The 14,798-nt window shown below is 45.1% G+C and overlaps 1 protein-coding gene across 1 annotated transcript; it reads right to left on the reverse strand.

The window, feature by feature from the left end:
• Positions 1-6,813: 6,813 nt before the first annotated feature.
• LOC309544153 (BCL-6 corepressor-like protein 1) lies at positions 6,814-9,638 on the reverse strand (the record flags this gene model as incomplete). Its single annotated transcript, XM_082276524.1, has 1 exon — positions 6,814-9,638. Exon 1 carries the CDS (start codon positions 9,601-9,603, stop codon positions 6,814-6,816), a length of 2,790 nt encoding a protein of 929 aa, XP_082132650.1. The 5' UTR covers positions 9,604-9,638.
• Between the last annotated feature and the right edge of the window lie 5,160 nt (positions 9,639-14,798).

Raw genomic sequence — 14,798 nt, forward strand, 5'->3', positions numbered from 1 at the left:
GGGAGAGAGAGAGGGGAGAGAGAGAGAGAGGAGGGGGAGAGAGAGAGAGGGGGGGGAGAGAGAGAGAGGGGGGGAGAGAGAGAGAGAGGAGAGAGAGAGAAGAGGGAGAGAGGAGAGAGAGAGAGAGAGAGAGAGAGAGAGAGGGGGAGAGAGAGAGGAGGGGGAGAGAGTGTAAGAGAGAGAGGGAGGGGGAGAGAGAGTGTAAGAGAGAGAGGGGGGGGGGAGAGAGAGAGGGGAGGGGGGAGAGAGAGAGGGGAGGGGGGAGAGAGAGGGGGAGGGGGAGAGGAGAGGGAGGGGGGAAGAGAGAGCGGGAGGGGGGAGAGAGAGAGGGGGTGAAGAGAGGCAGCTCTAGTAACCAGTGGCCAAAGAGTCTCCGGTGGAGGGGGGTGGCTTTTTTGCTGCCCCCTTGCAATCTGCCGCTCTAGGCCTGGGCCTTGTTGGCCTAGGCCAAAATACAGCACTGACCTCAAGACTGTCCATAATTTGGGAGGGCGCTTCAAGATTGTCCGCAATTGTAAAGGGTGCCTTGACTGAAAAAAGGTTGAGAAACCCTGGCCTAGCCAATCTCCAGACCTCAATCCTATAGAACATTTTATGGAACGAGCTGAAACTTAGAGTTGCCAAGAAACCTTTAGGATTTAGAGAAGTTCTGTAAAGAAGAGAGTGGACCAAAATCCCTCCTGAGATGTGTGCAAACCTGGTCACCAACTACAAGACGTTTGACCTCCGTGCCTGCCAACAAAGGTTTCTCCACCAACTACTAAGTCTTATTTTGCTCACTGAACTGCAACTCAATTTATAACATTTGTATGATGCGTTTTATCTGGATTTGTGTTGATATTCTGTCTCCATCATATAAAATACACCTAGGATACAAATTATAGCCCCTTCATTTCTTTGTAAGTGGGCACTTACAAAATCTGCAGGGGATCAAATTCATTTTCCCCCACTGTAAGTATTGCGGTCGGCAAGTGGTTAAGCCAACCGAGGGCCGCCTGCGTCCCAAAGAACGCCAGGTGGGAGCGCCGTCTCTAGAAGATCGAATAACGAGTCATGAGTAGAGAGATCAGTTTGTGAAAAGGAAAATGAAATAATAGGTAAAGAACTTTTGCAAAGGAATAACGGCACACCTACGCCATATTCAGGAATGTGAATAGAAGATGTTGATGAGAAAATTATGGTTAGAAAAAAAAAAAAAAATTGGTTGAAATAACTGGCAGGGCTTAGTGACGCTTGCGTGCGATAATGAGGACGGCTGACAATGGGGAGAGCAAAGTCTTGAAGAGACCACACAACCCAAAAGCGGATTCTGGGTCCCATTACAATCCTGTTAACCACTTTACCACCGGAGGATTTTCCTGCTGTACCTCCAGGCCACTTTTTGCAATTCGGCACTGTGCAACTTTAACTGACAATTGCGCGGTCATGCAACGCCGTACCCAAACAAAATTAACGTCCTTTTTTCCCCACAAACAGAGCTTTCTTTTGGTGGTATTTGATCACCTCTGCGCTTTTCATTTTTTGCGATATTAATAAACAAATGCGTCAATTTTGAAATAATAATATTTTTCTACTTGACAGTTAAAAAATATCCAATATATTCAATTTTTGTCATATATTTAGGCCAAAATGTATTTAGCTACATGTCTTTGACAAAAAAATTCTCAATGGAGCGTATTTTTAACCGCTTTAAGACCGGAAGATTTTACCCCATTCCTGACCAGGCCATATTTTGCGATTCGGCACTGCGTTACTTTAACGGACAATTGCGCGGTCGTGCGATGCCGTACCCAAATGAAATGAACGTCCTTTTTTTCCCCACAAACAGAGCTTTCTTTTGGTGGTATTCGATCACCTGTGCGATTTTAACTTTTTGCGCTATAAACAAAAAAAAAAAAAGCGACAATTTTGAAAAAATAACAATATTTTTCACATTTTTTTTATATGAAATTTCCCAAAAAATGTAAAAATCAAAATTTTTTAACATTTTTGGCCAATTTGTTTTACTGCTACATTTTTTGGTAAAAAAAAAAAAAAAATCACAAGCAGCTTATTTTTATTGGTTTGCGCAAAAGTTATCGCAGCTACTAACTACGGGAAATTTATGTCATTTTTATTGTTTTTTTTTTTTTAACTAGTAATGGCGGCGATCTGCGTTTTTTTTTTTTGCGGGACTGTGACATTGCGGCGGACAGATCGGACCCTTGACTGACATCTTTGACACTTTTGGGGGTCCCAGTGACATTACTACAGTAATCAGTGCTATACATATGCACTGTTACTGTAAAAATGACACTGGAAGGAAAGGGGTTAATTTTATTGGTGATCACAGGGTTAATGTATGCCTGGTGCTTACTGACGTGTGTGGGGGGAGGGGACTGTGTGACACAGACACAGATCGCAGGTTCAGCTATGCTGAACCCTGCAATCTGACCCTGCCTGTTACATAGGATATCCGCCCGCTCTGTTTACACAAGCGGGCGGATTTCCTCACTGGATCTCCGACGATCGAGGAAGAGCGGCGGTGATCACCGCCGCTCCTCCCCTGGCCCGACTCCCGCTGTGACTGAATACAGCGGGAGCGAGCCTCCGGCGGTGCGCCGACCACAAGGGGAGGAGTCCAGCGACGTAGGTCTACATCGCTGGATGATATCGAGCCACTTTGCCGCAGTAGCAGCTCAGTGAGAAATCGGCAAGTGGCTAAGAAAGCCCAAAACTTTGATACACCATTGAAAACCGGCTTTAAAGTTGCCCTACTTCAGTGCGATTTTATTGCGGCTTGCTGACACTCTGTGCGACTTAATTTACCAGACGTCAATCTACTGCATGGGTTATACCATTTACTAGGGATGCACCGATACCACCACCCCCCCCCTTTTTTTATTATTTTAACCACTTTACAACCGCCCGTCGCAGTTATACTGCAGCAGGCAGCCGCTCCTGCGCAAACCGCCGTAGGTAAATGCCGGTCGCGCAAAGGGAGCTAGGGGGCGAGCTCCCGCCCCCACTCATCAGCGGGGACTCCGATGCATGGGTCAGGCGGCTCCGATTGCCGCCTGACACCCGCGATCGCTCCTCGCTGAGAGAGAAGAACGGTCAACTGTTGTAAACACAGCTGACCGTTCTTCTCTCTGGAATGATCACAGAGCGCCTGTGATCCTTCTATATAGGATCACATGTCTCTATGGTCCTTCCACAAGCCCCTCCTCCATACAGTTAGTAAACACTCCCCTAGGCTCACATTTAACCCCTTGATCACTCACAATGTTAACCCCTTCCCTGCCAGTGTCATTAGTACAGTAACAGTGCATATTTTTAGCACTGATTACTGTAGTAATGTCACTGGTCACCCCAAAAGTGTCAAAAATGTCAGTTAGGGGTCCGATCTGTCCGCCGCAATGTTGCAAAAAAAAAAAAAAAATATCGCAGATCGCCACCATTACTAGTAAAAATAAAAAAAACAAAAATGACAAATATTTCCCGTAGTTTGTAGACGCAATAACTTTTGCGCAAACCAATCAAAATACGCTTATTGCGATTTTTTTTTTTACCAAAAATATGTAGCAGAAAACAAATTGGCCTAAAATGCTTAAAAAATTTAGATTTTTATTTTTTTTTTTTTTGGGAATGTTATACAGCAGAATGTGAAAAATGTATATTTTTTTTTCCCAGAATTATCGCTCTTTGTTTATAGTGCAAAAAAAAAAAAAAAAAAAAAAAAAAATCGCACAGATGATCAAATACCACCAAAAGAAAGCTCTATTTGTGGGGTAAAATGACATCAATTTTATTTGGGTAAGGCGTCACACGACCGAGCAACTGTCCGTTAAAGTAACGCAGTGCCGAATCCCAAAATATGGCCTGGTCATTAAGGGGGAAAATCTTTCCGCTCCCTCCAGAAGTGGTTAATCATCGAGTACAAGTACGGATACTTTTTGTCAAGTTCTCGCCGATACTGAGTACCGATACTTTGTCGTGCGCTTTGCGTCCATACAAAAATGATTGAGCACGAATCACACTGCAAAGAATCGCATGCGATTTGAACAGGAATGCAGTGCGATTCCTGTCTAAATCACATGCAGTTTCCCCCATCATTCCTGTGTGAACCCAGGCTGAGATCACTATAGGGTAAGGAGCGGTGGGGAAAGCGCATGCAATTCTTTGCATATTTTGTACGGGCACAAATCGCACCGCAAGGTATCGGTTTCGGGAGCATTTTCAGGATTACTAATGAAAATACTCGGTATCGTTGGATCTCTACCACTTACAACAATCTAAACTCATTTTCAGGCCCGTGAAAGGAACAAACAAATTAGTTATTGACAAAATAGAGTATTTATAAAACATTTGCAGAGATTTTTATCCTGTGAAACTGCACATACATTCATTCTTTGTGACTGGGGCAAAATCAAATGTTACCAACTGGTATTTCCTCTCCAGGTTGAATGTTATGATTAATTCATAGTGTGTGAATCAGGAAAATACCACACTGAGGCCACTAGATGGAGCCGATCACAGGCAATAAATACTATTTTACTGAGATCATCATCTAGTGCAGGAGTTTCCGAATTTTCTAAACAAAAGGGCCAGTCTACTATCCCTCAGGCTTCAGGGGGGCCGGACTGTGGACAGTAGGAGTAGAAAATGACCCAGCGTCACCGGGAATAAACAATGTCCCACCATTGGTTTTAATGGGAGAAATAGTTCCTTAAGCCAGCCGTAGATAGTTCAAACCTCTGGCGGTTCGAGATTGGGTATGGGTAGGCTGCATGTACCCAGTTTAAAAAAAAAAAAAAAAAAAAAAAAATCGATCAACTTGGGTACGACCAGCCTGAGTGACTTTACATGCGATTATTGCTAGCAGCTATTATAGCTGCTAGCAACAATCATTGTGTTCTCCTGGCAGGGATGGTTTTCCTTACCCCCCCCCGCAGGGAGAACACAATATCTCTGCAGGATGGATTCCCCCATCAACCCCGACTGCAATTCTCTTTCCTGCAACCAAATCACTCAATTCCCCCATCAACAGTGTCATTCAATCAGTGTTCTCCTTGCTGGGTTGACATCCCCCCCCCCCCCCTCCTCCCGTAGAGCCATTGTGTTCTTCCAGCGAGGGGTGGGAGGGAAGAGCTGTCCCAGCCAGGAGAACACAGTGATTATTGCTAACAGCTATAACAGCGGCTGCCGATAATTGCATGCAAAATCCAACAGGCAGTTTGTATCTAAGCTGATCGATTGATCAACTTGGGTACACTCAGCTTGCCCATATATGAACAAGAAAATCACTCTATGACCGGCCTATTGCTGGTGTCAGTGGGAGGAATAGTGCCCCATCATTGGTGTCAGTGAGAGGAATAGTGCCCCATCATTGGTGTCAGTGGGAGGAATAGTGCCCCATCATTGGTGTCAGTGGGAGGAATGGTGCCCCATCATTGGTGTCAGTGGGAGGAATGGTGTCCCATCATTGGTGTCAGTGGGAGGAATGGTGTCCCATCATTGGTGTCAGTGGGAGGAATGGTGTCCCATCATTGGTGTCAGTGGGAGGAATTGTGCCCCATCATTGGTGTCAGTGGGAGGAATTGTGCCCCATCATTGGTGTCAGAGGGAGGAATAGTGCCCCATCATTGGTGTCAGAGGGAGGAATAGTGCCCCATCATTGGTATCAGTGAGAGGAATAGTGCCCCTGGTATCAGTGAGAGGAATAGTGCCCCATCATTGGTGTCAGAGGGAGGAATAGTGCCCCATCATTGGTGTCAGTGAGAGGAATAGTGCCCCATCATTGGTGTCAGTGGGAGGAATAGTGCCACATCATTGGTGTCAGTGGGAGGAATGGTGCCCCATCATTGGTGTAAGTGGGATGAAATGGTGCCCCATCATTGGTAAAAGTGGGAGGAATGGTGCCCCATCATTGGTATCAGTGGGAGGAATGGTGCCCCATCATTGGTATCAGTGGGAGGAATGGTGCCCCATCATTGGTATCAGTGGGAGGAATAGTGCCCCATCATTGGTGTCAGTAGGAGGAATAGTGCCCCATCATTGGTATCAGTGGGAGGAATAGTGTCCCATCATTGGTGTCAGTGGGAGGAATAGTGCCCCATCATTGGTGTCAGTGGGAGGAATGGTGCTCCATCATTGGCGTCAGTGGGAGGAATGGTGCCCCATCATTGGTGTCAGTGGGAGGAATGGTGCCCCATCATTGGTGTCAGTGGGAGGAATGGTGCCCCATCATTTGGTTGTCAGTCGTAGGAACAGTGTCCCAAGGGCTGGATAAAAAAAAAAAGAAAAAAGGGCCGCATGTGGCCCCAGGGCCACAGTTTGGAGACTACGGATCTAGTGGCTATAATGAGGTATTTTACCAATTCATGCTGTTCTAAAGCTGGCCATAGATGGATCGAATATTGGCCAGTTTAGTAGGGACTGGCCAAGATTTGGTCCATCTATGGGTAGGCTGGTTGTAATGAAGTTGCTCGATCATCTTCAGTACAACCAGACTGCCCACAGATCGATCAAATCCCAGCCAGTCCCTACTAAACCCGCCAATATTCGATCCATCTACCAACCAGCCTTGCAGATTTTTTTTCATGTAATCACTGCCAGCGCCTAAAGGCTCCCGGTCACCAGAATTCAATAGCTCCACGGGAGGGATTCCACCTGAACACAATAGCTCCACGGGAGGGATTCCACCTGAACACAATAGCTCCACGGGAGGGATTCCACCATAACACTGACTGTGTTGATTAGGGATTTGTGCGATTTTCTTTCCTTCCACCCATGGTGGAAGGAAAAAGAAGATTGCATAATCTTTGAGCTGCTTCAGGGATGAAGTAAATCCGACCTGAAGAGGAAATAGTAACATTCGCACAGAACACACATGCAGTTTCTGCTATCATAACAAACGGTCACACAACAACGTCCCAAATTTAAATCGGCATCATTGGTTCTGCTCACCTTCCTTTTAGGTGGTTCCTCCATGGTGTGATCAGTGTCTCCTTTTTGCTTCGATTTACATTTGGACTTGGGTTGCCTGGTCTTGGTCGGCGTTAATTCCTCCACCCGCTTTATACGTCCCCTCAACCCCGGCTCCTTCTTCACCCTGGCCTTGACTTTGGTAATGGGTGGCATTTCCACGGGTGACCACGACGAATCGTTAAAGGTCGGCAAGCGTCCAAAGCTTTCCTCGTCGTCGTCTATCCTCTCGATTTTGACCTTGCTCAAGTCCACCTCCTGCACGCAGTGCGTCGCCTCCAGCGCGTGCGCTTTTTTGTGACTCCGTTTCTTCTGAGGGGGCTGATCCTGCGCCAGATCTGCCTTTAAGTCCATTTTAGCGCAGTCCAGACCCAGCAGAGAAAAGCCGTGGCTACTGTCTTTTGGTTGCGCCGCGGTCAGCTGGTCGTTGGTCATGTACGAGGCCAAGACCTTGTTTTTCGGCTTGGCCTCACCAAAGATCTTTCGACTGCAACTCAGCTTTGGGCGAATTTTGTCTTTGCAGTTCGTTTTTTCTGCAATTTTATTTAAATGGAGGCTTTCCTCCATCCCCTGTAGAGAGTTTGCACTACAATCGGCTGCTCTGTCCGCCACACCTAGAACGTTATTTCCTGCAGAAGGTTTTGGTGCAAGCAGTGATTTGTTGGTATGGGATTTATGTTGCTTCGAAAGAGTCTCGCACGTCCTTGCCTTGGCCAACGTGTCCTGCTCCGAAGCAGCTCCCATAGAGTTTTTCAGTTGGGAGTTAAGCGTAGAGTCACCAGTACTTTGAGGCGTTGCGTTGGACTCAGCTGGAAGAATGTTGGGGAATAAAGCGTATTCTGCAACAGGAAGTCTGTGAGGAGGACCTTGGTTTGAATGGAGTGTGCTTGTGGCCTGTAAGCCGATGGAAAGCAGCGACGTCTGATACGGAGACCAATTAACTGGCAGAACCTGAGAATTGCTAGGCTTCCCGTTTAAGGGACACTTTGGGTGTACTGTCCCGTGTCCAGATAAGTTCCAATCTTTTGATGGACATACAGAGTTCACTGTAGAGACGCGTCCGAGAAGGTTTCTTTTTTCGGTGGCTTGCTGGCCCTCGACGTTGGCCTGGCTGTTTTTCTTGCCGCACAACCCTGAGTTCTTTGGCTCCCCCTGGTCAATGATTGAGATAGGTTCCTGCTTTGCCAGATGACGGGTGTCTGTGTTAAGGCTCAAGTTCGAGTCTTTGTTTAACAACACAGAGGCAGGCACTGGGTTGGCCACCCCTACGTAAGTACCCGGAATGGTACTAATAAGAGCGGCAGAGTTTTTGATCCAAGACCCAGGCGCTAGCTGTGGTGACCCCGGATCTCCGTTTCTCAAGAACTCTGGGAACATGACCAGTGGCGCCCCCCGTAAAGTCTGGTTAACACTGCTGCTGGTGTTTGGCGTTAGCCGCTGGGAGTTACAGTCGGACCTGGACAAGACGGTGGACAGGGTGGCTTTCCCACTGGTGTGCACTGGCGTTAACACTGGCATGGGAGGAGTCTTACGTTGGTTGGATGGGGCGTGTTTATGACGGTGGGATTTGGAGGACAAGTCCAAAGGCATTTCGTAAACATCTGGAGGAGACACCATTTCTCGCTCCAGCTGCGGTGGGGACTTTAAAGGAGACACGGATGAAGAGGAGGAATCGCTTTGAGGTTCTAGGCTAGAAGGCGTTCTTGAATAGGTGGTGAGGGCAATGGGGCTTACGTTGACCATGGGAAGAGTGGGATGTGCGGACAAAGTCTGTAAAGCTGTAAGTGCGGAGGACAGTGTGGAGGACAATGTGGAGGACAGTGTGGAGGACGTGGTGTCGGTGGAGGCTATGGAGCCGTCAGCCGTAGATGGGATGATGCTATTGCTGTTGGTGAGGGTAATGGAAGGGGCTGTGCTGGCTGGTTTATTTGATTCGGTGGTAGCCGCTTTAGGGTCAGTGGTTAGGGGTCTTCCCAGAGGAGAGGCAAATGCATGGGCGTGCATGTCTGAAGGGGTCGGAAGAAGACATCTGTCCTGCAAACAGGCGGGCAGCATGGGAAGGGTTAGAGTCGGAGTGACGCCAAACGTTGTGGGTAAGGTAGCTACACTGAGGGGTTGTCCACAGTTGGCTGGAGGGATGTAAACTAAGGGCTGGCTCGGCGCTAAGACAGTACCGGTCGGAAAGGACAGAGGAAGCTTCTGCACGGTAGGGACCTGAGTGGCGGAGAAGCAGATTCTGCTCATTGTGAATGGGGTAAGGGTGCCAAAGCTAGATGAGACTACTGTGTGGGAGGCCTCCACCGGCTGGCCTGCAATTTGTAATCCAGGGCCCAGGATATGCTTTTGCTTTGTGGAAGGATCCGCATCGGCAGGGCGGAGAGCAGGGGGTTCGGTGCCTGCTGCTTTCTCCTGTGCCGGAGTCCTGGCAGATTCCAATTTTTTACCATGTTTGCTCGAAGCGATTTGAATGTTTGTATCCAGCATGCTAGCGGCTTTCTTGGCCTCAAGTGCTCGAGTCTTGCCTCTAGATTTCGACAATGGTGCCGTTCCAGCAGGCTCGGAGACAGCGGGGTCCGGGGGCTTCTCCTCTAGTCGCTGGCCAGCTCCAACCTGTGCGCCGCCATCTTCCTGCAGCATCAGGGCATCACTTTGGTGGGGTGCTGGTGCTATATCCACCTGAAACCAAACAAAACAAAAATCAGCAAATATCCAGAATAAAAAGGAATTACTACTCCGTACCAGTCCAGGGTGGGGATCAAAGATTTATGTGTATTCTCCTAACTAAAAGCAGAGGGGCCTATTTTGATTGCTAATCTAATACACGCCAGCAGAGATGGGCTATTCCAGGGCTGGACTCGCCCAAATTCTCCACATACAGAGCGGGGAGGGCGTGTGCTGGGTATCCTGGGCTCTGCTTGCCCATCTGCGGGGCCTGGGACCGGTAGATAAGAGGGAGGAGAATGGACCCCTTCTAGTCGTTGACCCAGAAGGAAACGTCACCATTCAGTTTCCCTGGGCATCAAGGCCGTTTGCCGGATGTAATGCAGTGCGATGTACAGAGTCCTTTACATCTTCGAAGGTCTCATTAACCACTTGCCGACCGCCGCCGTCAGCCCCTCACAGGCAAAGCTGTGAGGCTCTAGGGAGCGAGCGAGCGCCGCCTGAGGCGGACTCCCACTCCTGCTCGCTCACGGACCCCCGATGTCCGCCGGGCACTCGCGATTGTCCGTTACACCGGAAAAAAGGCAGGCGGCTAATGTAAAAAAAGCCGCCTGTCATTCTTCCATGTGTAAGAATGGAGATCATACGGTTCTGCTATGTAGGACCGCTGATCTCTGTTCTTACACCTCAAGCCACATCCAATCACAGTTAGGAGCACGCCCCTAGGGACACACTTAACCCCTCCCTCTCAAAAAAAGTTAACTCCTTCCCTGATAGTGTAATTTTTACAGTAACAGTGCATATGTATAGCACTGATTACTGTAGTAATGTCACTGGTAACCCCAAAAGTGTCAAAAATGTCAGTCAAGGGTCCGATCTGTCCGCCGCAATGTCGCAGTCCCGCAAAAAAAAAAAAAAAAATGGCAGATCGCCGCCATTACTCAAAAAAAAAAAAAAAAAAACACACAACAAAAATGACAGAAATCTTTCCCTTAGTTAGTAAACGCAATAACTTTTGCGCAAACCAATCAAAATATGCTTTTTGTGATTTTTTTTTTACCAAACATATGTAGCAGAAAACAAATTGGCCTAAAATGTTAAAAAATTTTGATTTTTACATTTTTTTTTTTGGGAATTTCATATAAAAAAAATGAAAAATATTGTTATTTTTGCAAAAAAAAAAAAAAAAAAACAAACATCGCACAGGTGATCAAATACCACCAAAAGAAAGCTCTGTTTGTGGGAAAAAAAGGACGTCAAATTCGTTTAGGTACAGCGTCGCACGACCGCGCAATTGTCCGTTAAAGTCACGCAGTGCCGAATCGCAAAATAGGCCCTGGTCAGGAAGGGGGTAAAATCTTCCGGGGCTTAAGTGGTTAAAGAGAACTGGTCAACAAATCCGAAAAAAAAAAAAAAATCATCATCACATAGAGGACTTTTCTGCCCCTGTGTGATTAGGGGATAGAAAAGAAAAAAGAAAAGTTTAAAGCGGTTGTAAATCCACAAAAAAAAAAACCCTGCAAGATAAAGGCATAATGTGCTAGTATGCATCGCATACTAGCACATTATGAAATACTCACCTTAGAATGAAGCGCTCAGTAGGTAAAAATAGGAAAGCGGGGTATACAACCGCTTTAATTGTAAAAAAATTTAGGTTACACCCAAGCACAAAATACCCCACCCCCCCCCTCCAAAAACAAAATTGAGGCTTCTCAACCCCATATATTCTCATGTACAAATGTAAAACGCACGTGGCGGGGCGCCTATGCCTGAAAACACCAATTAACATTGAGAAACGTAACGCTAAACTGATGACCTATAGGGGGCTTTTAAAGCGTCACCTATGGAAAATACAGAGGAACTGACATGTTTAAAAGGGATTGTAAAGTCTTTTTTGTTTTCCTAATAAAATAACAAACATATTATACTTACCTCCTCTGTGCAGTTGGTTTGACATGTTGGGTATTCATTTACTTGGTGTAACCTCAGCTTTTATATTTTACCCCCCCAAAAAATTGGATAATTTATTGCGTTTTTGTGCCCCCTAAAAATTAACATTTTTATTTTACTGAAATTTTGTTTCCTAGACTTTTGCGGTAATATTGTGTGACATAAAAATTAGAACTACCACTATTTTATTCTCAAGGGTCTCTGCTTTCAGAAAATAGATCATGTTTGGGGGGTTCATGTAATCTTCAGGCCTAAAATTATTTGTTAAACGTGTACAAAAAATGGCTCTGGCTGTGAAAGGTTTAAAGGATAATTTCATCTTCGGGAACATTTTACACGTCCCACCCTTAAGATTTGTTTGTTTAAAAAAAAAAAAAAAATAAAACCTTTTCATAATTTTTTTTTTAGCTGGCTTCTAGATTCAAAGCAAAATTTGTCAATCTCTGGTCTATTAAATTGTCCGTTTCTAGAACCAGATGGTCTGGAGAAGTCAATTAACTACTTCCCTACTGGGCCAATTCTGGCACTTCTCACATACATGTAAAAATCATTTTTTTTTTAAATTTATTTTTAGAACCCCCAGATATTATAAACAAATTATATACACACACACATATATATTATATATAAAAAATATATATAAAAAATATATATATAAAATATAAATATATATAAAAAAATTATATATATATATATATATATATATATATATATATATATATATATATATATATATATATATATATATATATATATATATATATATATATATTACAGCTGTAATCACAGCAAAAGGTGGCGCTACAAAGTATTAACTTAAGGGGACTGAATAATTTGGCACGCCCAATTTTTCAGTTGTTTATTTGTTAAAAAAAAGTTTGAAATATTCAATAAATTTCGTTCCACTTCATGATTGTGTCCCACTTGTTGATTCTTCACAATAAATTACAGTTTTAGATCATTATGTTTGAAGCCTGAAATGTGGCAAAAGGTTGAAAAGTTCAAGGGGGCCAAATACTTTCGCAAGGCCCTATATTATATATATATATATATATATTTTTTTTTTTTTTTTTAAGCAGAGGCCCTATAGAATAAAATTATGGGTGTTGCAATTTTTTTTTATGTCACACGGTATTTGCGCAGCCGTTTTTTTTTTTTTAAACGTATTTTTTGGGGAAAAACATGCTTTCATTTTACCGCACACAAAACACAATAGAATACCAATTTTTAGGTAAAATATAAAAAAAAATATTAGAGTAAATGGTAACCTAACATGTTACGCTTTAAAATTGCACACGTCTGTGGAATGGCTCCATACAGTACCTGAAACTCTCCATAGGTGACATTTCAAAAGCCTTAACAGGTTACCAGTTTAGAGTTACACAGGAGGTCTGGTGCTAGAATTATTCCTCTCGCTAGAACGCTCACTTTGATACCTCATGTGTGGTGCAAACACTGTTCACATATGCGTGCGTGGTCTATGTATGCGTTCGCCTTTGTGCGAGAGCACGGGGAACGAGGGCACTTTCATTTTTTTTTCTTCATTTATTTAAAAGAATTTATATTTTTACGTTTTTTTTTTTTTTTTTAATGAACTTTATTGCCATCACAAGGGATAAACATAAAAACCTTGTGATAGTATGGTCAGTGACAGGTTCTCTTTACTCAGACATCTGGGGTCTATTATCTATTTTTTTTTTTAATCATGTTTATTGCGGTCAAAGCATGTAAACTTCCCTTCTGACAGCAATAGGCAGTGACCGGTACTCTTTACGGAGAGAGATCTGGACTCCATTAGACCTCAGATGTCTCCTCTGCCCTTACAAGCATTTGATCTCACCAAGATTAGTGCGATCAGATGTTTTATCAATTTAAAAATGATGCCGTTTACATCCAGGAAACCAAAAGTGACGAAAACGCTTGACGCTTCCGGTTTCCTATACCATAGACCAGGAGTCTTCAAACTATGGCCCTCCAGTTGTTCAGGAACTACAACTCCCATCATGCCTAGTCATGTCTGTGAATGTCAGAGTTTTACAATGCCTCATGGGATGTGCAGTTCTGCAAAAGCTGGAGGGCCGTAGTTTGAGGATCCCTGCCATAGAGATTGGGGCCCGGCCAATCCAGGCCTCGACGATCAACACCCCCTCCTGCTGCCTGTAAAGGTGATCCAGCAGCTAATTAGCCTCTAGGATCGCTTTAACAAAAAGAGAAACAAAATCGCTAACTGCAAACAAAGATCCCCCCCCCCACCAAAGCTAAAGACGACCTCAGAAACCTCAGAGACTGACGCAAACTCTTCAACAACACCCTCTAGAGTCGGTACAAAACACACACCATGCTCCTGAGCGTTACCGCGCCTTTGTGATCACTCCCGCCTGGCAGTAAAGAAAATCCTTCACAGGAGTTCACTGAGTACTTCCCAGAGACGGTCGGAATCGGAGTGTTTTGTACCCACCAGAACGAGTCATGCTGGAGGAACAAAAGTGCAATCATAAGCAGTCTGTTAGAAGAGTCTCCTGACCCCGGTCCCCGAAGATCCTTCAGCAGAGGTCAAGGCAGTGGAGAAGTACAAGATTTTACCTAATAAAGATTTTTTGGAAAGTTCGTAAAAAGGAGAAGTTCACATTTTGACAAAAAATAATAAAATGCACATTTTTTTGCTGGTAAATTTGCATTTAATAATTTTTGTTTTGGGAGCCTGTAAAAAACATTGCACCAGCGATCAGCAAGTCACTGATGCCATGCTCATCCCCCTCCACTGACAGGGCACTATTCCACTCCTACCGACACCATTGATGGGGCACTATTCTTCCCCCATAGACACCATTGATGGGGCACTATTCTTCCCCCATAGACACCATTGATGGGGCACTATTCTTCCCCCATAGACACCATTGATGGGGGCACTATTCTTCCCCCATAGACACCATTGATGGGGGCACTATTCTTCCCCCATCTGCACCATTGATGGGGCACTATTTTCCCCCATCTGCACCACTGATGGGGCACTATTCTTCCCCCATCTGCACCACTGATGGGGCACTATTCTTCCCCCATCTGCACCACTGATGGGGCACTATTCTTCCCCCATCGGCACCACTGATGGGGCACTATTCTTCCCCCATCGGCACCACTGATGGGGCACTATTCTTCCCCCTTCGGCACCACTGATGGGGCACTATTCTTCCCCCATCGGCACCACTGATGGGGCACTATTC

Source organism: Pelophylax lessonae, assembly GCF_965119305.1.
Source record: "Pelophylax lessonae genome assembly, contig: HAP1_SCAFFOLD_1292, whole genome shotgun sequence".
Taxonomy (NCBI): domain Eukaryota; kingdom Metazoa; phylum Chordata; class Amphibia; order Anura; family Ranidae; genus Pelophylax; species Pelophylax lessonae.